Source organism: Panthera pardus, unplaced genomic scaffold (genome assembly GCF_024362965.1).
Source record: "Panthera pardus isolate Hobbes unplaced genomic scaffold, ASM2436296v1 HiC_scaffold_3, whole genome shotgun sequence".
NCBI lineage: Eukaryota > Metazoa > Chordata > Mammalia > Carnivora > Felidae > Panthera > Panthera pardus.
In genome coordinates this window covers 8,099,951-8,123,859 of record NW_026526876.1, presented here as the reverse complement: position 1 = coordinate 8,123,859, position 23,909 = coordinate 8,099,951, and the positions used below count along the sequence as shown (strand labels likewise).

The 23,909-nt window shown below is 42.6% G+C and overlaps 1 protein-coding gene and 1 long non-coding RNA gene across 3 annotated transcripts in view; one reads left to right on the top strand and one right to left on the bottom strand.

Annotated features, from left to right (window-relative positions):
- LOC109245868 (uncharacterized) overlaps positions 1-23,909 on the top strand; it is an 80,114-nt gene that overhangs the window by 55,353 nt on the left and 852 nt on the right. The gene's annotated exons all lie outside the window — the stretch shown is intronic.
- Positions 984-22,922, bottom strand: MYH4 (myosin heavy chain 4). Its single transcript, XM_053892894.1, has 38 exons — positions 22,704-22,922; positions 22,475-22,618; positions 21,982-22,138; positions 21,197-21,224; positions 20,993-21,107; positions 20,482-20,574; positions 20,263-20,326; positions 20,022-20,120; positions 19,792-19,895; positions 17,986-18,124; positions 17,232-17,350; positions 16,992-17,141; positions 16,705-16,875; positions 14,883-15,192; positions 13,978-14,048; positions 13,487-13,574; positions 13,258-13,375; positions 12,587-12,710; positions 12,359-12,495; positions 11,988-12,243; positions 11,054-11,296; positions 10,575-10,751; positions 10,225-10,370; positions 9,847-9,937; positions 9,371-9,760; positions 8,772-8,898; positions 8,190-8,308; positions 7,866-8,062; positions 6,456-6,639; positions 6,211-6,376; positions 5,985-6,109; positions 5,026-5,334; positions 4,258-4,461; positions 2,778-2,903; positions 2,520-2,690; positions 2,329-2,433; positions 2,129-2,224; positions 984-1,158 (listed from the first exon to the last, which is right to left on the bottom strand). The coding sequence occupies exons 1-38, from the start codon at positions 22,905-22,907 to the stop codon at positions 1,006-1,008; spliced, it is 5,820 nt and encodes a 1,939-aa protein (XP_053748869.1). The 5' UTR covers positions 22,908-22,922; the 3' UTR covers positions 984-1,005.

Sequence of the window (23,909 nt, the reverse complement as noted above, 5' to 3'; positions counted from 1 at the left end):
GCTCTTTGGGTTTGGTAAGCAGAATTGTATGTAGAAATTAGGTCAATAGGAGGATTTATCTAAGAAGTTCTGTCCGTTTTCTTGGAGGGGTTCAGAGGAAGAGAATCTCCCCTAAAAAGAAATAGAATCTGTAATCACAGAGTAGCTGGGAGTTTTGAATGCCATGAAACTGTGTTACTTCTTCACTGCTCTTCCGGCCCTTTCTTTAGACCAGTATTGGAGGCCTGCTTGCACTCTGCATTTTTGTTCATTTCCATCCCTGTCATCTCTAATCTGGACCATTTCAGCAGCCTCAACAGTCTCTCCAGGCTCTGGTCTTTCCTCTCCTACTCCATCCTCACCGGAAATGTGTCAACTCTCCTCCTCATGAAACTTCTCCAGGTTGATGCATATCCTGATTCGTCAGCACCACACGAGTCAGGTCCCTTCATAGTCAGGCCTTGCTGACTGAGGCCCTTGCTCACGGAGCCTATGCTTAAACCACTCTGAAATCTCATGCTCGTTTTCTCTTCTTAGAATGACCAGCTCCATTTCTCTTTCACCCGATAACCATCTACTCATCTTTTAAGAGCTGTGTTAATTGTTGTTGTCCTACTGGCTTGATCTCCTGCAAGGGGGGGGACATTTGTGATATCCGTGGTGCCCATTTCTGTACAGACACATACTTGGTAGTTAGTAAAATTGGGTGAATGGTTTTGAGGGTGCACTGAGCACCTTTGTATCCTTTCGGGGAACTGCATTTCATTTGCCTTCTATTCAAGTTGGTTCACTGACCACACTCATGTTTGTCATCATCTTTGATTGCCCAGTAAGCGCTTAACAAATGTAGAATAAATGAATTAGTTCTGATAGTTCTACAGAACTTGTGATTAACAGAGACATATATTTTTAGATTGCAAAATTCTCTGCAGATTTTATTGCCTTAATGCTACAGTGACATGTGACAGTGACAAAGAACTTCACATTTTGCGCATTTCTTTGGTCACCTTTCAGCATAAGAATGAATTACTCTTCACTTATGATTTTTGTGTGGACCTCCCGGCTCTTCACCCGCAGCTTGTTGACCTGGGACTCGGCAATGTCAGCCCGTTCCTCGGCCTCCTCCAGCTCGTGCTGGAGCTTGCGGAATTTGGAGAGGTTGACATTGGATTGTTCCTCCTGAGAAAAGAAATGCATTTGAGAGAACAAGAAAGTTTGACATTTTTGGATTCTCATTGCCTTCTTTACTTCTAGAAGCAGCTACTGATGGATTTGCTTCATAAGTGAGAAAACAAAAAGTTCTATTGTTTGGTCATGTACTTATCTGGGGGTAGGGCATCCCACATGCTCGCCTCTGTGAATGAGTGGGCTTAACAAACCCCCCGCTTGGGCTTTTTCACTGGAAAGAGTGTCCTGGAAAACTTAAGATGCTATAATGTCAACAAGGAGATCAAAGTAGCGGGAATCTGATTCTATGAGACAAACTTGAAAAAGTAGGCACAGTCGGGGCATCTGGGCAGCTCAATCTGTTAAACATCCGACTCTTGATATTGGCTCAGGTCATGATCTCACAGTTGGTGGGATTGAGCCCTGTGTGCTTGGGATTCTCTCTCTCTCTGTCCCCTCTGCTGCTTGTGCTCTCTTTCTCATAATAAATAAATAAATTAAAAAAGTAGACACAGTGGTACTATTGGGTGCAGAGAATCTTAAGGGAAGTTTCTGAATTTAACAGGAGGAGAAAGATAACAAGATGAGAAAGCAGCCAAATGAAAAGGAAATGTTCTGATGGATTTATTGTGAAGTTTGTTCAGCAGAGCTTAGACTTCAGAGCCCTCATTTGCACAGACCCTGTGAGTGCTGGAGATTTCTGGGAGTGGCAGAGTGTTCTAGATAGGGAAGTAGGTTGTAACCAAGAAGCATTTCTATACTAACATGTCTGGAAAATTGCTTAAAGAGGTCTCAGAAGAAATGAACCTGAATCTAAGGCTTCAGTAATTAGTGGTAAATTTATTTTCATTCCAAATACTCATTTTCAGACCTGATTTTATATTCTTTGCCTTAAAGAAAGACTCTTAAATTCTATAAACTTCAGACTCCCCGAAACCTGGACCTGCTCTGGACTTTTCTGTCTCATTACGTAGATACTCACGGCCTCTTCAGCTTGTCTCTTGTAAGCTTTAACTTTGGTTTGTAATTTGTCCACCAAGTCCTGCAGCCTGAGAACATTCTTGCGGTCCTCCTCCGTCTGAAATGTAAGAGGCAGCAAATAGTGTTGTTATTTGAAAACAACGCATTATTTTCACTCTCTTGAAAGCAAGTGGGCCTGAGAAATATGGAAAGGCAGGTCACCTGGTAAGTGAGTTCCTTTACTCTTCTCTCATGTTTGCGGAGACCCTTGACAGCCTCCACATTGCGCTTCTGTTCAGTTTCTACCTCATTTTCAAGCTCCCTCACCTGGAAGAGAAAAAAGGTGTTTAGCAATTTGGCTGTAACTGGCTGCACGAACAGGTCAGGAACTGAATGAACTGATGGACACCCACCCTGGCCTCCAGTTTCTGGATCTGCTTCTTCCCGCCCTTCAGGGCCAGCTGCTCAGCCTCGTCCAGACGGTGCTGAAGGTCCTTCACCGTCTGCTCCAGGTTCTTCTTCATCCGCTCCAGGTGGGCGCTGGTGTCCTGCTCCTTCTTCAGCTCCTCGGCCATCATGGCCGCCTGTTAGCAGTGAAACAAAACCGGTTGAGAGCTGGGCTGGCGCATCGGGATTCAAGTTCGAGCACCACCGTGTTGCCCTCTGCTCACATCCGTGATGGCCTTCTTGGCCTTCTCTTCTGCGTTGCGGGCTTCCTGGACAATGTCTTCCATCTCTCCCTGGATCTGGGAGATGTCTGTCTCCAGCTTCTTCTTGGTGTTGATCAGGCTGGTGTTCTGTTTCAAATTAATAAGAAAAAGGAGGGGGGGAAGCACATTTAATTATATTCTGTTTATACTATCATTTTTATTAGTGTATACAGGCAAAAATTAGTGATCCAAGAAAATTTCAGCATAAAAATCAAATGAAAAGTTGACTCTAAGTTATGCCTTCTCTTCTTATTCACCCATACTTCTGTTAATGAATATTTTCTTAAATTCTAAGGTAAAATTTGATTTTTGATGCCAAAGATGTTCAACAATTACCATTGGCTGCCTGTAAGCATGAAGCACAACTGCGAGCCAGGAAAAAAAATGTAAAGTGCTGTGGCTCATGGAAAATGGATTACTGATTTTTAGTTGTTTATTCACATGTGGTTGGCTTCATATTTAAAGTACATAAATAGCATCATTATTGGTACAAAAATTAACAAAGGACCTGTTATGTTTTGGAAAACTTGATGGTATTTAAATGTATTTAATCAACTCAAGGATACTAAGCATGAGTATGAAAAACACTGCATTTTAATTTGAATTTAAAATTATTTGTCCTACGTGATTTTAACGTTTCCATGATGGCTATTTACTTATATTGCAGTTTTTAAAAAGTATGTAGTAATATATGTTTGTTACAAAAAAGAACATATAAATTAGCAAAATAAGAGGTAAAGAATAATTGTTATACTCTCCCTACCCAGAGATAAGCATTGATAATACTTTTGTTTATCCTATATATTTTTTACAAAAATGATCATGCTTTATATATTATGTTTAAGTTGCTGTTTTCACTTAGTATATTGTGAACATCTTTCCATGGCAGTAAATGCATACTGTAATGGCTCCTTATTAGCCATCATGAGGCTCTACCACCATTTATTTAGCATATCCATTATAAACAACAAATGCTGACTAGCAGTAATGATGGCCTCTGTGAATTTGAACTTAAGAGCTTCTTTTTATATTTCATGTAGTTAGCTTTTATGTGTGTCTGGGACACACAAAATTACTTGGTGGCTTATTCTTTCTCCTCTATTTTATTTGCTTATCTATTTGCAGCTTAGATTTGCAAAAGACAAGATGGCCACTAATGTCATATGTATGGTTATTAGCAGATCGCCTTTTGTGCTTTCCTTACGAAAGTTTCTAGAACCCTAAATTTTTTCTAATCAGCATGATTATGGCAGCCTACAAATACACTTGTGAGCTGGCTAGGCCCGCCCCCACTTCCCAGTATGTCTTAGTAATGTGCATTCTCCAGAACTTCACGAAGGACCCTGGCCAGGGTTACTCCTTACTTAAAAACAAGCTTATCCCCTCAGATTGTCTTCAACTTCAGGAAGTGCCTTTGCTCAGCCATAGTCCTGAACCTCACCTGGGTGTGCAGGAGTTGCACACGCTCACTGGCATCCAGGAGCTCCTGCTCGGCCACCCTCCTGCTCCTCTCCGTCTGCTCCAGGGATGCCCGCAGCTCCTCGATCTCAGCCTGCAGCAGGTTGGCCCTGCGCTCCACCATGGCCAGCTGCTCCTTCAGGTCCTCCTGGCCTCTGACGGCATCATCCAGATGTAGCTGAGTGTCCTGCACAGAAAGAGGCAAAGACTCTTACTCATGTTCCAATGAAAGTGAATACAAATTTCGGGTCATCGACACATCTTGTTCTCAATAACTTAGAGTATGGTTAGAGAGAAAAAATGAGAAAGTCCCTTTAATGACATTCTCTGTAGCCTAGGGTAGCAGATCTACTCAAAAGAACATGATGTTATATTTTAGATTGTGAATCATAAAAAAATACCATGGCCAAAGCTACAAAATTTTGGATCAAGAAAGCATCCTCAGAGATGAGCTAGTCTAATGATGTTGTTTTACATATATTAAACAAGTGTAGATATATGTATTTTAAAAATATGTGTATATACTTATATACATTATACAAATAAGGTTCCTATAAAGTGATTTGTGCAGTGTCTTCAGCTGACAAAGTGAACTTTTCTTTGACTTTTCCAGAAGCAAGCTATTTTTCAGCTGTGTATTTTTCAGCAGTGTAAATTTTCAACTGATTACCATATTATTTAGGTTTACGGCATATAAATTGCACAGTTACACCTTGACTGCATGACACCATGTGTGTTTATCCCAGTGTACCTTCAGTATTCCTTGTGTGTTTCTAAGATTCTTTATTGCCTCTGCAGCCTGGCGGTTGGCGTGGTTCAGCTGGATTTCCATTTCATTGAGGTCTCCCTCCATCTTCTTCTTGATCCGCAGGGCATCGTTCCTGCTCCTGATCTCAGCATCCAGGGTGCTCTGCATTGACTCCACCACTCTGAGATGGTTCCTCTTTAGCTGATCGATTTCTTCATCTTTCTCAGCAATTTTCCGATCAATCTCAGATTTCACCTGGTTTAACTCTAGCTGGATGCGAAGGATTTTGCCTTCTTCGTGCTCAAGAGATCCCTTTTTAAAAAGCAACATCTAGGTTACTCTTGGTTCTCAACCCCCTCAGGATCTTCCCAGGTATAATCTGCAACTGGCCCTTGGGAGGGCAGGGAGAGACCAAAGAAAGAGGCAGGCCACTCCAGCTTGGTAGTGGCTATTTAATAATAGCAAAGTGACTTGGGTAAGAGGCTTGTCTTGAATGGCAGGAAGCAGAATGAATCGTGCCTCTGCCCACAAAATTTTAAAAGTTTACAAAGAGGCCATCAGTGGATTTAGTCACGTGTACCGTCTAGGTGTTCTCAACACCACACCACTGTCTCAAGGCTGTTTGTGGAGCAGCCCCTGGGAGCAGGAAAGGCAAGCGGAACCCACATTCCAAGGACAGGGGAGGTCAGTGGGTGTCACGTCTTTTTGATGATGTTTCCCAATTGATACCTGAAGAGCTTGTTGTTGTTTGTTCTGCACATTATGATGATTTCTTGAAGGCGTTAAAAAATGCACAAACTTTCATACATCTTAATTTAGCCTGTTCTGCATTCCCAAGGAAATTCAGTATTTCTCACTGAATTAAGGAGTTATCCCCTGCAGCTTTACCACATGACAGATCTCAGTTGCTATTAATTTTTCCATTTATTTATAAGGCATAAGTGAGCAAACGAAACATGTACCTCTGCTTCTTCCAGGGCAGCCTGTAGTTCACTCTTCTCTTGATCTATTTGTTTCTTTACTTTCTCCAATTCATGGATATGCTTTCCCCCCTCCGCAATCTGCTCCGTCAGGTCAGAAATCTCCTCTGTAGGTTCATAGTAAAACACCAAATTCAGTTGAGAAAAATGAAAACTTGAAAAGATGCCTCCCTGCCATTTTGGAAGGAGAAGAATTACAAAGACTCACGCTGCAAGTTCTTGTTCTCTCGCCTCAGGGTTTCCAGGTGATCCAGGGATTCCTCGTAGGCATTCTTGACCTTGAACAGCTCAGTGCCGAGAGAGCGGGACTCCTTCTGGGAGGCCTCAAGTTCAGCCTGAGCCTCCTCATACTTCTGTTTCCACTCTGCCAGGACCTGGAAGTACATCAGAACTAAGCCTCTGTAATCAAGAGTCAGGCCACTTTCCCCCAAGAAGCTGGTCATTGTGGGCCACCTTGTCGAAGTTCCTCTGCTTCTTGTCCAGGGCCGCACAGGCCGCGTTTGTTCTCTCCACGTCGATCATGAGGTCCTCCACTTCGTTCTGGAGCCGCTGCTTTGTCTTTTCCAGAGAGGCACATTTGGAATTCACGGCCTCCACCTGTTCCTCCGCATCCTGCAGCCGCTGGGCCAGCTTCTTCCTGAAACGTTGGTCAGTGCGGGTCACCAAGAGCAGAGTTGAAGCCACCACAGTGAACTTAATAAAGCTGCTGACTAGGAAAGCATGTTTTCCCCAAGAATTTTTTGCTCCTGTGTCCACAAATTGTTAAGGTTTCCTAAAATGTCTTCTCAGTACCCATTTTGTCTCTTTAATTCTCCCTAGTGAAGTCTACTCTTTATCTCTGGGGTTGCCAAACATACTCCTGAGCCAGGCCTTTTTGTGTGCATGGTGATGGTAATGTGTGTGTGCGTGTGGGAGAGAGATGAAGAATGAGTAAGCGCTTCAGCTGAGTGAGCAAGGTGAGGGTGTGAGAGGGTGACGAAGTGACGGCCGTGAACAGGAGGCATGTCTTCAAAGATGCTAGTGCTGAATAGCATCGTAAAACATGTGTTAACATGGTCCTCTTTATGGATGAAACTGGGGCCCAAAGTGACATGTCTGAGGGCATATGATTAATGACTAATGCTCTGGGTCTGAAGCCCCAGACAATAAATATTATTCCATAATCACATTTTCCCCAAATACCTTCCTTCACCAGCCCCCTTAACTCACAACCTCCCCCAGCCCATGCTCTTATCTGGAGTGCTCCCTCTGGAAATGCTTGCCAAACCCCTTCATTCTGCTTAATTCTAACAACTACCAAGCTATATCCAATATAGAGAAGTTTCCTTCACTGGGAACATAATGATTATTGCCTTTCCATGTGTAACTCCCATGAGTTTTATTCCATTAAAACTGTACATAATTAATGAATAAGTTTATTGATACTGGTTGTTAAATAATGACAGAGTATGATAGTCTCATTCTGAACTTCTAAATACTCCAGGTAGGGATAAACTGATTATTGCTAATTATAATATTCATAATAATGTATCAGACAGCCTCAGTGTCTCCATTTTTTCTTATATTGAAGGAAATTCTACTCAGTTCGTAAAGGATATGCTGATAATTTTTGGTTCATTTTGTTAGAAAGAAATTTAAGATATTTTTGTAGTAAACGAGATTGTGGGGAAGGCTGTGGTCTTGGCCCTTTCTTCAATGGACATGTACCAGTTTATAAAGAGAAAATGGTGGTTTCCACCACTCTGTAATCAGATAGGCTGGTATTTTTCACCTATCTTCATGTCTGGAGTATTGTTTCTTTCATTATTTTATCTTCACTGTTTTTAAACTTCTCTTTCTGTCCCCATCACTAAGACCCCGTACTTGGCCTCCTCCAGCTCCTCTGTGCGCTGGATGGCATCTGTCTCGTATTTGGTCCTCCACTGGGCCACCTCGCTGTTGGCCTTGGACAGCGCCCTCTGCAGCTCGGCCTTGCCCTCCTGCTCCTCCTCATACTGTTCGCGCAGCAGGTCACAGTCGTGGCGGGAGGACTGCAGGGCGTGGGCCAGCGCATTCTTGGCCTGAACCAACCAGAAAATGTGCATTGTAAGTTTATGTTCTGATCATTGGTATTCTCTAAGTGAAGCTCAGTTGTATGTCATGCTGCAAAGTTCGAGGGATTGGAAATCTCAGCTGGAAAATTCTCACCTTAGACTCCTCTTCCAGCTGCCTCCTTAACTCCTCAATCTGTTGTGTAAATGCTTGTTTGCCTCGTGATAGCTGAGACACCAGAGCCTCTTTCTCATCCAGCTGTCGTGAAAATTCACCTGGGAAAGACAAAACATGAGAGCTTTAGTTCTGTTTTCTAGGTGCCAACTAGTTTACAGACTGCTGTAACATCAGAACTCTTATTCCATGATGAAAAGAATAACTCAAGAACTTTGATATGGTTGAGGTGTTATTTCTTTTTTTTAAATGTGAGCTTTCTTTGATATTTCAGGATGGATATATATATATATATGTGTGTGTGTGTGTGTGTATGAATAGATTATTATTTTTTTTTTAGTAATGCCACGACAGCAAATATCTCAGTCCAGGGCTTAATTTTCTTCCAGTTATAGCTTAGAACCATACTTTTTACCATCTCCCAGTAAAAAGGAGAAGGAATGACAAATCAGTGATACTGGACACATGTGGCCTGAGAAGTGATGGGCATCCGGTGGGCGCTCACAAGTGGAGGCCCGCCTTCCATTCTTGGCCTCTGTGCGCATCGGCCGTGCACCTGCTGACCTGACTCTGTGTGTAGGCGCGCCTTCTGGGCCGACAGCTCGTTGATGAGGCGCTGTTGCTCTTCTTCCTTCGTTTTCACTTCACTGAGCTGGTCCTCCAGTGTGTGGCACATTTTCTCGAGGTTTCCCTGTGGTGGGAAGTAGGCAATGGGAAGAGCAGATACTTTTATTTGTGAGTCTGGATTTGGAGAGAACTACTTGTGGAAAGGAGCTGAGTTTTATGTACTTTTCTATCTACTCCAAAGCCCTGCATGGTGCCTTGGATGTAGAGGCACATAACTTGGGCTAAATGAATACACATATGATTATGAAGATTAGGTCATTTCCTTTTGGAAAATATGAGCATCACTTAAATTCTGTATCCTGTAGAGTATGGTTTTTAGAGAAAATTTTTTTTCATGTAATTACATTCTTTCGTGGTCATAGTGACAATATTTAAAGTGGTTTCTACAAATAAGATAGGAACACTGAAGTGATTCATTTCAATAGAGTGATGCCTAACAGACGTAAAATGAGATAACATTGAAAGTTCGTACAGTTAGATTGGATATAGTCATATATAAACTCTATAAAATGAAAAGGAGACAAGTTAATAAAAACCTTGGCCTTGGAGACAGTCTCCATGTTACTGGCCAGGTCGTCAATCTCCATCTTCAACTCGCTCTTCTCCTTCTCCAGCTTCTGCTTGACCCTCTGTAGGTTGTCTATCTGCTCCCCCAGCTCGGCCACGCTGTCCGCGTGCTTCTTCCTCAGGGTGGCCGCCGTGGCTTCGTGCTGCAGGGTGGCCTCCTCCAGGTCCCTGCGCATCTTCTGGAACTCGGCCTCCCGCTTCTTGTTCATCTCGATCTGGGCGGAAGTGGCCCCGCCGGCTTCTTCCAGCCGCTCGCTGATCTCCTCCAGTTCCCGGGAGAGGTCTGAGCGCTGCTTCTCTGCTTTGGCCCGGGAGGCCCTCTCTGCCTCGATTTCCTCCTCCAGCTCCTCGATGCGGGCCTGAGGGTGACACAGCAACATTAATGGCAACTCGTGGCAGTTTTGATTCCTGTGATAATGTGGACGAGGTGGAGGTTGTGACTCACCTGTAACTCCTTGATCTTCTTCTGTAGCTGCATGGCGAGGGCCTGCTCGTCTTCAATCTTGCTTTGCAGATTGCTCATTTCAAACTCTTTCCTGTCAGAGGAGCAACAAATAAGCTCTGTCAGTTCTCTTACCAGTCCTCTCTGCCACATATGGTAGAATATCTTTATGCTGCTGTGTTGAGGACATGAGTAGTACACGTTTTACAAGTCAATACTGTACCATTTTCATTTAATAAAAAGTCAAAGATGCCATTATTTGTTTTTTTATGTGTACTCCAAAGTAATATTTTGGAGATCTTTAAAACATATATTTGGCCTGAATTGACAGATGAATTGACAGACAACAAGCAGATTACAATTTAACTATATCATGCTCACTTTTTAAGTTTTTCATCGAGTTGCTGTTTGTCATTTTCGACGTCCATTGTGGACTCCTGGGCCAGTTTTAGGTCTCCCTCCAGTTTCCTCTTGGCTCTTTCTAGGTCCATGCGGAGTTTCTTTTCTTGTTCCAGAGACCCTTCAAGCTAAATTTATAGTGTATTTTATTTATTTCAGTCCTGAGGCACTGAACCATATGTTACTGGCCACCAAAGATGCACAGGAGAATTTTAAAAGATGCACCAAATAGCATGGGAATTTTAATGATTATTTTCAAACCCACAGAGAAAGGCATATGTCACAACTGTTTGTTTTATCTTAAGAGGAAATACTGTGTTTTTCACACTTACATCATCCACTTGCTGCTCGAGCTTGGTTTTAGCTTTGGTCAGCGTGTTGACCTTGTCCTCTTCTGCCTGTAGGTCATCCAGGGTCTGCTGGTGGGCCTCCTGGAGGGCCTTCTTCTCCTTGGTCAGCTTAGCGATGGTTTCGTCCAGGCCTGCCATCTCTTCTGTGAGGTTTTTCACCTTAGATTTGAACAGATTATAGAATGTTAATGACATCCCGTCATCTTGACAAAAAACATGGTAATAGCTTAGGACAGTGTCAGCCTAAGATGGAAAATGGAGATGAGAAGCTAACCCAGGCCTCCATAGCTGAAAAATATGGGAGGTAAGGGTCAAGGTAATTAGATAGAAATGGTGAAGATGACATATATATGATGGTACTTTTCTTTCATATTCATTGATTTTAAGATTAAACTTTTAGTTAAAGTATTTCCGTAACAAGCTAGCACTTTTAAACCCTCTAAAATGGATCATGATTGTACCTTGTTCTCTGTGGCATGTTTCTCCTTTTCAACCTTGGCCAGGGTCAGCTCAAGGTCATCGATGTCTTTCTTGAGCTCTGAACACTCGTCCTCCAGTTTCCTCTTTTTGGCCGTCAGCTCGGCATTGATCTCCTCCTCATCCTCAGCTCTCTCAGTCAGCTCTTTGATCTTGGCCTCCAGCTGGATTTTGGTTTTAATCAGCTGGTCGCATCTTTCCTCTGCGTCAGCCAAGCCATCTGCTTCCTAATGGGGGAAATTAAACACTTCCATTTGTATAAGCTATATCTGCAAAGACACAATAATTTATTAAAAGGTGGATACTTTAGTGACTCAACCAGTTTGGTCAATACATATGCCAACTTTTAAAAGTCCAGTAGACAAAATGTTAGTAATTTTAATCCACTGATTAAGTATAGTAACAGTTTCCTCCAGATATCCATGTGTGGAAGACCAAATCGGGAAAACTAGCCCTTTGGCCAAATCTGCACTTGTGCTGCTTTGGAAGGCAGTTGTTAATTCTTGGACTCGGTTTTCTCAGGTTTGAGGGGTTCATTAATTTAACCTTTTCCTCACCCTGGTAAGAACAGCATAACTTCTATTTTATGCACAATGTATTCCCTAAGGAAACAACAGTCTCATCTAAGAGAAGGTTCTATAAAGGAAGGAAAACATCTTTGGATAACTTTATGACTTTGCTCTCTGATTTCCATACTACGTATGGATGTGCATATGAACATATGTAGCGTAATTTGTGACTTCATGTCTATTGCTTCTTCAGGTCTGAGTCTGAGTATTTTTGAAAGATGAACAGTGACAACACATATTTTAGTGGAAACCATTGATTTATAAACCTTAAACTAAAAATGTTTCATATCTACTTATACAGCGTTTGGAGGATAAGAAGTGGCTGAGCTGTGCAGGGACTAATGCTCACAGATTGAACTTGAAGCTGTAAGTCATTTTTCTCTTGCATCAGAGCTACCATCTTCTCCTCAAGTTCTTTCCTTTTTGCTTCTGACTTCGCCAGCTCTTCCTTGGTCTTCTCAAATTCTTCCTTCATGGTGGCCATCTCCTTCTCAGTCTCGGCGCTCTTGAGGAGGGGCTTGATCTTGAAATACAGCTTCATCCAGGGCCAGTGCTTGACGTTCATGAAGGCGCGGACGTTGTACTGGATGCAGAAGATGGACTCTCTGTAGGAAGAACAAATATGGAAATGAAGAAGAATGTGGGCAGTGACTGGCACTCAACAGAAGTAATGACTGCATCGGATTCAACTATGAAAATGTGGAGAACGAGGTCCCTCACCTCCTCTCCATCATCTTCTTGAATTCTACTCTCATCAGGTACCCTCTGCACACAGCCTGGGTGCGTGTGATGAGTTGGGCCAGCTTTTCATCTCGCATCTCCTCTAGAGTTCCCAACAGGCCAGCTTTAAAGAAAACCTGGCCAAAGAACAAGCGAGATATGTCATTTCCACTCAAGAGAAAGTCCCAAGGTGATGAAATTATGATAGAGATTTAGGTAGATTGGTACCTTGGTATGACCGAATTTGTACTGGGTGTGGTCGATATCAATAGACCCCAGAAGTTTCTCAGAAGCCTTCTTACTATCAATGAACTGACCCTCTGGGATAGCACTTGCATTTAGAACCTTGTATCTATCAGAATTTAAAGAATATGAAAGTTTGTTTTTCTTACCAAAACTCATAGTAACTATCATTGAAAAAATAATAGACTGAGTTTTGAGGAAAAAATTCCATTAAAATAATCAAGCAGTGCTTTAGATAAACCTTGGGAAAATATGTTTAAAAACAGTATAATATAAACCAAGGCTTCATTCTTTCTGATAATTGCATTTCAGTTTTCTTTTTAAAAAAATGCTTATTTATTTCTTTTGAGAGAGAGAGAGAGAGAGAGAGAGAGAGAGAGAGAGAGAGCATGAGCAGGGGAGGGGCAGAGAGAGATGGGGAGAGAGAATCCCAAGCAGGCTCTGCACTGTCAGCATGGACCCTGACACAGGGGTTGATCCCACAAACTATGAGATCATGACCTGAGCCAAAACCAAGAGTCAGATGCATAACCGACTGAGCCACCCAGGCGCCCCAGAATTTCGGTTTTCGGGGAAAAGTTAAAAGATGTTTGAATTGCATGGCAATAATGATCTGGACTAGCACATTGAAAGGGAGAAAAAAATGAGACACAAACCTCTGTTTGAAGTCTGCATAAAGGATTCTGCTGGGGAATCCCTTCCTGCAGATGCGGATGCCTTCCAGCACTCCGTTACACCTCAGCTGGTGCAGGACAAGTTCATGCTCCATGGCCCCTTACAAACAAACAAACAAACAAACAAGCAAGCAAACAAACGTGTTGTCTGTATGTCTATAGAATAGTGAAGTCACACTGGAGTCTTACTTGGATGTCAGAAGAGTCTTACCGGGAGTTTTGGTTTCATTGGGGATGATGCAGCGTACAAAGTGGGGGTGAGTGCTCCTCAGGTTGGTCATCAGCTTGTTCAAATTCTCCTGAGAACCATAGGGAAAGTTTTAAAATCGTTTTTTGTTGCATTTACGTGAGACTCCCTATCAAGGATCTGTAGTTAATGGGCTCCATTTCATGAATAAAGTCAATGTAACTGACTACAGTAGTTGCTTCCAGAGAGGGTTTGATTTCATGTGAAATTTGTTCAACGCTAGATCTTTTAGATTTGGAGCTTTGAAGGGAGATGTTTCATATATTGTAAGGTTTGAACTCACACTGCAGGTTTTATTTTTGTTCAATTTTTCCTAACACATTTTTCATTTTCCTTTGTACAACATTACCTTTTTTATGTTTCACTATAGATCTCTTTTAAAAAAGTTTTTTTAAGTTACGATAATTTAATTTGTCACAGAAGTAGTTTTTTTGGCATTCAAGAATATACTGTACCCTAAAAAGCGCTGACACTGTCTGGAAAGAAGAACCCTTCTTTTTGCCACTTTTTTTTCCACCGCCACTTTCTGAAAAATAATATAGAAGAATTAAAACTATTTAATTTGTACCATCCATAGGTATAAGGACTCCCAAGATTCCCTCTGGAATTTAAATGTGCACTCATTCACTTGTATCATCCCTCATCTTCCCTCTGTATCTTTCCTCCTTCAGCTCTGGATTAGGGAAATAGATGCATTGGCTCACATTATAGGTATTCAGGAAAACAACAACAGCAACAATAAAAGAACTGTGCATGAAAAGGGTAGATGTGGGGAAGAGGTAGGACCCCTCTCCTCCAAATCAGCAGAGGGGGAGTGCCAGAAGACAGAGGAGTAATGCCGCCTTAGTGCACACATCCCCCAGAGAAGAGGCAAAGTTGCATGCATGGTGCCAGGGAGGTGAGCCTCTGCTAACCTGCAGGCAAGTCCTGCTTCCTGTTTGCTTGTGTTTCTCTACCTCTGCTTGCACATCTAGTCTTAGGGGACTTAGGAGAACACAACTTGCATTCCTTAAGCACTAGTGCCTTGACAAAGGATTTCTTCATCTCCAGCTTAGCTGGATCCTTTAAGGAACCGATACTATCAAAATAATTGAAATAAGCTGTATGATCTTGAGCACGTCACTTAACCTTTGAGTCTCTGTTTCCTCATGGGTGAAATGAGGCCATGGACAAAATGATCCATAGTGTCAATTTTAGCTCTGAAAGCCTATGATCATAAGACTCACTAAATATACTTCCTATCATTAAGTCCATATTGGCCAGTATTTTCATGTTAGGTTTTGAGATAACTATATCAGTCTCTGATAAAAAGTATATTTTTGTTTTGTGACTCTAGGAACATATTAGTGATATTAACAACCTGCTTCAGCACTTTGTCCCCCGGCAAAGAGGAGAGCCAGAGTCTTCATTGCGGACTTCTGGTACAGCCCAACCACGGTCTCGTTCAGCGGGTCCTTGTTCTTGTCCAGCCAGCCGGCAATGTTGTAGTCCACGGTGCCGGCGTAGTGCACCAGCGAGAAGTGGGCCTCGGCCTTGCCTTTGGCAGGCTTGGGCTTCTGGAAGTTGTTGGACTTGCCAAGATGCTGTTCGTACAGCTTGTTCTTGAAGGAGGTGTCCGTGGCCTTGGGGAACATGCACTCCTCCTCCAGGATGGAGAAGATGCCCATAGGCTGAGAGTAGGAAAAAAGGGATGATAATATGAGTCCCTCAGAAAAGTGTGCTCTAATAGTTTATGTACTTGGTGGAAACCTGAACATGTTCCAGAATAAGAGTTCGGGTGATAAGAAATTCAATAGGCATGGTTCTACTTTGCTGCCTCTCCTCTGCTACTGAAACGTGAAACAGTCCTGTATCAAGGACATATGGGAAATATATTTGCTAGAAAGACTCAATTAAAAAAAAAAAGCCCATCTGTGCCATTTGGCAAACTTTATGTTCAGAGTATAAAATTAAATTCCGAAACTACCATTTCAAAGCTGAATTCTTTATCCCGTGTATGTATCTATCTAAATACTTTTTTCCCTACTGACAGTGTAATTTCCTTCACCTCAACTCTAGACATGACAAAAGTATGAAGAGAAGAGAAATTGAAGCTAATGATTAAAAATGGTCTGTTCCCAGGAGAAAAGTGCATCTCACGTTGTATCATTAGAACTCTCTGTACTCTGTGCTATGTTCCGCACTCTGTGGAGTTGAGTGATGATAATTAGGTTTTGCTTTGTAAGCAGATCGACTCCTTTCAGTGGCAAGTTTGATATGAACGACTGATAGAAAACTCAATGTTGATGATGTTCAGTCACAAATTGTCTCCCCAAACCTATTTTGATGTTCCATGAACTGAGTACCACACAGTTTTTGTGAATAGCAGAGATACTGTATCACCAAATTAAAGTTATTTTCCTCTAATTGGGTAGACCCAGGCTGATATTACCCCCTCCTCTTTCATATTTTGATGAATTTTGACATGAGTGTGTGAAGTTGTCATAGATGGCGGTTGTACTTACTTTTCCCTTTCGTCTGCTCAGGCTAGTGTTCGCATGTAACCATGTACTGTGTGGGCTTCCCTAGGCATGTGGTGAGTGCCCAGTGCACATTCGAAAGTGCTTAATGATTGCTTGTTGGGTTTTAGTATACACACAACCGATAGAATCATTGCCCCACCTCTTTGATAAAGGGGAATTTAGGGCTCCCCTTCCAGGTAAGGCTGTTTATTCAGCAGTCCACATGGTCTTACTGACTGCAACAACTGAAAAGCTGCCCTCCCAGCCTATAAGACACCTTGACATATCCTGCCTTGATACCCGTGAAGGATGATTCATGCATGGCACACCATCATGGGACAGCCAGGATCAATGACCGTACTCACAGGACTAGCTGTGATTTCATTCCTGTCACCCATCCCCAAGAGATCATGTAGGAACAAAAGTGAGGGAGAAGGAAGTGAAAAGAGGGAGAAATGTGAATCCTTGTGTCTGTGGATGTGTATGTATTGCAATCATTTTTCTATGAAAAACTACTCCTTAATATGTCGCTTGTGATGCACCATGCACCTGGTCACTGTGCCCAGGAATGTCATAAAACACCGCTGCTGGTTCTTTGAGAATTGGGATTGCAGTTCATTCAGCATGAGGAGGTGGACAGTTTGTTTTTCACATACCGAAGGCTTGAAAAGTCCTACTCACCTTCTCGATGAGCTCGATGCAGGCAGCCAGGTCCATCCCAAAGTCGATGAACGTCCACTCGATGCCCTCCTTCTTGTACTCCTCCTGCTCCAGCACGAACATGTGGTGGTTGAAGAACTGTTGCAGCTTCTCGTTGGTGAAGTTGATGCACAGCTGCTCCAGGCTGTTGAACTAGGGCGTTGCAAACACCAAAGAGCTCAAGTGAGTTTGGGAAACCCAGGGGGAATTCGGCAGAGCAGACACGAAGCGGAGGGGCCTTAACAGGGCCGCTTACTCCAACGACTCACATCAAAGATCTCAAAGCCGGCGATGTCCAGGACCCCGATGAAGTACTGTCTGGGCTGCTTGGTGTCCAGCTGCTGGTTGATGCGGGTGACCATCCACAGGAACATCTTCTCGTAGACGGCCTTGGCCAGGGCGCCCACTGCGTTGTATACCTTCGTGGACAGAGTAACGATTGTTGCCGTTACTAAAGACGTGTTGAGAAGGCTGGGGACGTGTGTGATTCATTGAGGCCGTTCACTTACCTGCTGCACAGTCTGGCCTTTGGTGACGTACTCGTTGCCGACCTTGACCCTGGGGTAGCAGAGGGCTTTGAGCAGGTCAGCAGAGTTCAGACTCTGGAGGTAGGCTGCCTTGTCAGCAACTGCATGAACCAGGTGAGGATGGTAAAAACAAAACAAAACAAAACAAAAAACACAGTGTGCACAGCTTAAGGTGTGAAGGACAATGACAAAGAGAAAAAGTTCTGCTCAAAGAGTAATATGTGCAAATGTGGCAAAACCATTTGTTCATATTGCTTCAAAAGTATTGCCAACTTTCACACTAACTTTAGTCATTTTTTTTGAGATGATAATTTGGAACTTGGGGAATTGATGCTCTGTGTGATATTTAAAACATAGCTAAAGTAGACCACAGATAAAAATAATTTGTGAAATTCTAACCTAGAGGAGTAGTGACAGGAAAATTCCGATCAGTTTTTTTTTTTTTTTCCTCCAGTGCATGTGGGCACACAAATTATTGACTGGGATGAAAAATGCTTTAATCAGATCGTAAATACTAGCGTACAGTAAGGCAGTGAAAAATGGAATCGGCAGAAATCACGTCTCCACAAATCTCAGTTGTGTAAAACATGTAGTGTGTGTCATTTCTGTTCCCTTCTAGTTTTCCCCACTGTCGGATAAGTCAAGAAAGTGAACCCAGGGCCCTTGCCCTTGAGGAACTGATGGTGTCAGCTATAATCTCAATTGAACGACGTGAGCAAGCAGGGAGTGTAGGTACCTTCGGTGCCGTCAGGCTCGGCCTGCTCCTCACGCTGCTTCTGCTTGAACTTCATGTTCCCGTAATGCATCACGGCGCCCGTGAGCTTGTAGATGGCAGCCTTTTCATCAGTGCTGAAACCCAGAATGTCCACAGCACTCTGTGGAAAGAGTTGGATTTGACTCGGCTCGCAATGATCACCATGGCAGATGCCCTCAGTACACAGGGGCCTGCCTCCCCACCTTCTCACCCTGTCTTGCCTTTGCATTTGACTAGCACTTTGCTGTCTAAAGGCACTCCTGTTCTTTAGCACTTAGTTCCACAAAGCAGCACCAAGAGGTATGCATCAGTTTCCCATGGAGTCAGGTGAACAGGGAAGATCTTATGCGACTTGTCCACACTCACCTAGCCAGGACTCAGAGCCTTGGCTTTGGATGCCAAGGCCAACGCTCTTCCCGTTTCTCCACATGACCCCAGCCTTGCCCCGTATGTTTCTTATCTCGTGGGTTCCCTTTGCCTCACAAGTCTGTTTGCTCCTTTTCCTCCTGTGTTGTCCCAGCCAAATATGTAATCCTAGCCTGCCTTCCTGGACAGGGCAGGTGAAGTTGGGAAGAGGGTATGAGGAGGACAGCACATGCCCTGTATTTTTCCCCATGTTCTTCTATGATATCAGGTCCCGTGAGATGCCTGGCAGGGAACTTCACCTGGTTGTTCCTCATGCAGGGAAGACACATTTCTGAACAGAACTGCTTTCATTGAAGTATTGTTGTATCTTTTTTCTCTATCAGATTTTGATCACCTTCTTAGTTGCCCATGTTAGGCTTTGAGAAAGCAGGGAGAGCTTGGTTATGTAACACTCGTGTCTCCTAAGACTCTCCAGATAATTTACTTCCAGCTCACTGACCCGACCTTAATATTACAGAAGTCTTGGGGCAAGACTACTAAGTTTTGTTTTTTTTTTTTAACCTGTCAACTCCTAACACTTTTGGACATAGGAATAATAATGGGTTAAAGCTTGTGAAAGCTGTTATTTATCAGATAAAGGCACACAAATAGTTCATAGAGTTTTTGAATGTAATATTTTAAGAGAAAAAGTATTCTTGTAAGCAACTCTCAATCTTGTCTTGGGAATATTGGGGTGTTCCCACTGGTCTTAAAGTTGAGAATAATTGAAGGTTGACTATTCAGAAATTCAAAAGAAAACTTGAAATATGTATAAAGTATATGTATAAAGAAAATAAAAGAGCAATGATCCTTAAAAAAAGAAGAGAAGGGAGAGAGAATCTATAGTTCCCAAAACTAAACGTTCATGGAGTCCCAAAATGAATTTTTGAGGTAGAGAATCCATTTCTTCAAATGCTACATGGGGTGGAGTTGGGGGGGAGAAGGGAATACCATTGGCCCACAGAGTTACATATGAAACAAAGTTCGTATTTACGTCCAGTTACAGAAGAACTGTGGAAATATCATGTTCTGTTAAAAATCTTTTAGCTCCTTTTCCAAGACTCTTGGCTGCAGGGTGTGACATAGGAGAAATGTCACTATTGGAGTACAAAAATGGACCCCAATGACCAATGAGAAAAAAAGAAAAAAGGAGCAAACCAGCTGAGAAATGCCTAACGCTCGATGTTTATTCCAGACTTTTAAAGTTTTCTGATACATGGTAGAGGTCATTGGAACATCCTATAACTTTGTTCCAAGGGTAAGGAAGCCTGAAAGGTAATATTGCCCCTAATGTCTTTCTGCTAATGCTGTTCACTCTATAGAGGAGAGTGTCATATACTGCAAGATGAATTTGCTTTTTCCTGTTTTGTACCTATTACTTACATCTGTGGCCATCAACTCTTCCTGATCATCAATGCTGGGCACTGTGATTTCACCTTGACTGACAAAGGCAAAGTCGTATGGGTTGGTGGTGATCAGGAGCATTTCTGTGCACGTGGAAAAGAACAAGTATAGCCAGAATTACTTTGGTCATGAGAAACTTTTTAGAGGGACTATTAGGAAGAAGGGCTTTTATTCTTCCTCGGTGGAAATAAATCACAGATACTTCTTACCGATAAGCTCTGGTTTCTTGTTGGACATGATTTGATAAAATATGTGGTAGCTTCTTTCAGCCTTTAGCTGGAAAGTAACTCGGGACTTCTCTAGCAGATCTAGAAAAGCAGATCGAGCACGTTTAAAAGAAAAGGCACAATGGAAAATTAAGCATTTGAAAAGTTCACCCAACACAAATAAGATTTTCAATATATTCCCTGAAAGAAAAAGATTTTTAATCCCTAATATTTATTAACTTACATGTTTCAATATCTGCAGAAGCCAGTTTGCCTGTTGCACCAAAATGGATCCTGATGAATTTTCCCTTAAAAAGGCAAAGGAAGACTTTTCGTACACATTCAAAGGCAGACAAATGTTTTCTTTAGCTACGGACCGAACCAGACGGTAAAGATGTCGACACCACACGTCCAGAAGTGTCAGTGCTGATGTTCACGTGAAAAGGAAGAGCAAGAGACTCACAAAGCGAGAGGAGTTGTCATTCCTCACGGTCTTGGCGTTGCCAAAGGCCTCCAGTAGGGGGTTGGCGCTGATGATTTGATCTTCAAGGGTTCCCTGAAGAGAAATGAGGAAGATGGACAAAAAGACCCCGGAGAAGATGAGTTGCAGTCTGCTGAGGTAGCCTCCCATTGACTTCCTGTCCTGCCCCCTTCTCCCTTCGCAGACCTCTGTAACTTTGGGGAGGCTTTCTGCAGCAAGTAGAAGGAAGACAAAGTGGGGGAGGGAGGTACTCCAGTGACATGGCCTTGATTTCTGTCTTCCGCAATGCCTGGTTTTTCCTCCTCATAAATGGTTGTGAGAACTACTACCTGGCGCACCCAGCAACAGTCAATCATCTCATTCTTACAGCCCACCCAAGAGTTATTTTCCGTATTTGGGCGTCACCTACATTGGTGGCCGTGGCTCTAAAGGACTTGGTCAGATTTTTCAGAGCCTCTGATGTCTTGCATCCTGGGAAGAGTATCATACCCACCTGCATTTTGCCAGGAGTAGGTTCTTCTTTTTTCTTCTCTCCAGTGATTGCGATGGTTGCAAAGTACTGGATGACACGCTTGGTGTTCACGGTCTTGCCCGCCCCGGATTCACCGCTGCCAAGTCCACACGGAGGGACAAGTCAGAGTCTAACCACTACCGCTACCAAAATCCAACAGAAAGAAAGGCACTGAAATCTACATACGTGATCAGGATCGACTGGTTCTCACGATCTGTGAAAGAGAAACAGGAGATAATGCTGAAAAATACACTTAGCACACAGATTAACGCAGTGCTTGCAAACTCAAAATTGCCTTTTAAAACCCCCCACTCACACACACAAAAATAACTATATGGATTGGTGCTTTGCTTTTTTCACAAGATTTTTTTTAAAATAAGTAGCAAAAAGATGTGTTAATTAGCCAGTGTGTTGCACTCCTGCGACCTTTAGTGTGACATAGAACGTGTGATGCACTATTTCAACAAAATGTCTGTGAGAGTCATGTATCAATATCCAATGAGTACTGGCTCCATTATCCATTTAGCCACTTGGTCCATAGTGCAAAATCTCATCATGCTATTAATGTCCCATCCAAAGTTTTGTGTCGTGATTGTGGCGACCTGTGAGCTTTCAAAGCTGTGAGCTTTCAAAGCTCACTCTCTAGGAGAGAGGACACATTAGCTGTGATTAAAATGCATAGATGGTACCTACATTTGGTTAATTTTGAGCTGAAATTAGCATTAATTAGTATGGATTTTACCATGGAAATATAAGCAAAATTCTCTATGTTTTTGGAACTGGTCCATTTTATTCTAAGTATATTTCCCAATTTTATTATTATAGTATACTACTTGCCATATTAGCATACTATCATTATTATTATGTTTGTGCTGAACATTTTATTCTCAAAGTACTGCCTCTGCGTCTTTTGTGTTATCAGTATATACTTGCTTCATAAATGACTCCGTAAATTGTAATTATGGACTCACCTGTCAGCATGAACTGATAGGCGTTGTCGGAGATGGAGAAGATGTGGGGCGGGGCCTCCTGGCGCTTCTTGCCTCGGTAGGCCGTCACCACCTCGGGGTTGTACACCGGCAGCCACTTGTAGGGGTTGACGGTGACACAGAAGAGGCCCGAGTAGGTCTGGGAAATGACAAGCTTGCTCAGTCAGCAATCACCTTGGAAATACTGCTCGATGTGCAAAGGGAGAGGGACCAGAGCACCAGGATGGTTCTCCTAAGGCTGCCTCCCACCCACACACACCCTACACAAGATGCTTCAGTTTGCCAATTAATTCAGCATTAAGTAGATGGCTTTTCCCATGCACATTTTCAAATACATTAGAATTCACAACAGTAACCAGATGATTAGTCTTAATATTATAATAACCAAATCAAAAAATAAAGTCTTTAATAGGGTTTAGCTAACATAGTTCATGAAGTTAGTGGAAAGTGAAAAGAAAAAGAAGGGGGTGCTCACGTAGATCATCCAGGCTGCGTAACGCTCTTTGAGGTTGTACAGCACGGCGGGCTCGTGCAGGTGCGTCATCATGGCCATGTCCTCGATCTTGTCGTATTTGGGAGGGTTCATGGAGAAGATTTGATCTTCCTTAACTGTGACAGTCTGTTAAGAGAAGGAGCTGGTGCTTATCAGCTGAGGAACAGAAAAGCATCAGTTATGTTTGCCCACCTCCCTTTGTGTTACTTACAGCCCCAGCGTCAGTCTTCACCGTCACCTTCCCCCCATCTCTGCTCTGGACTGTGCTTTTCACGTAGGATTCCTTAGCATCCACCACAAAGACAGAATTCTTGGCATCGAAGGGCCTATTCTGGGCTTCAATGCGCTCCTTTTCAGACTTTCGGAGGTATGGAGCTGCCTCCCCAAAAACGGCCATCTCAGCGTCGGAACTCATGGCTGGGGGTTATTGGCGGCAACACAACACAGGTGTACCTAGAGGGCAGAGAGAGCCTGACAGTGAGGCTGGGGGAGCGTGGACGTTGTCCTCTTGGTTTCACGTTCCTGTGCCTCATTGGCCTTGCCCGTTTCCTCACTGCTGCCTGTCGGGATCACTCTCGTGTCCTGTACAAAGGTGCTGAGGGATCAGATCACAGGTTGGAAAGCCTTATATTGGCAGCTTCATGTTTGTGACATTTGAGGCCTCCATTGCATCCTCTGTGTTGTAAGGCTTTGCAGAGAAATGTGGAAGAATTCATATTTCAGTCAGCAATGTTTGTGATGTCCCAAGTGTGTTCAGAATATTCTCTTTTTCTGCTTGCTTAGCTTTGTTTCCTTTTTCCATTCCCCCTTCCCACTTTTTTTTTGACATTGCAATGATACAAAACCATGGAAAATAACTCTTTTCAATGGCTTTACAATCTGAACCTAATGTAAAAACTCACATTTTTTGTCCAATTTTTCTCCTGGCCCAAATTTTTAAAATCAGATACATACATTGGATGTCATATTTTTAAAATTAGATTGATTAAAAGGTAAATCTGTTCATTCAGGACACGGTCCAAAATGAAAATAGTTAATAAGCACAAATAAACTCCCAGTTTAGGAGTGCATTATTTAGGTATCAGGTAAATAAAGGGAAAAGTAAATGCAATGAAAGTTGAAAATCCAACAAATGATTTTTCCCTAAGCCAAAATTAAGTTTCCTTGATCACTTCTTAAATTATGTGAAAGCAGTGTTATTAAAACAGAAGATAACTTTAGAAAACCGTTTTAATTAAAAAAATTTTCATAGCGTTTGTGTATTTTTAGTCTATATTCTCTTTGTTTTTAGCTGGATTTCAGCATACCAGTTATTTTTATCTGATTCTTATTATTTCAGATCTCTCTTTCTTCTTCCTTTAAAAACAAAACAAAATACGAAACAAAACCCAAAAACCAGTTCTTTGAATATCTCTTC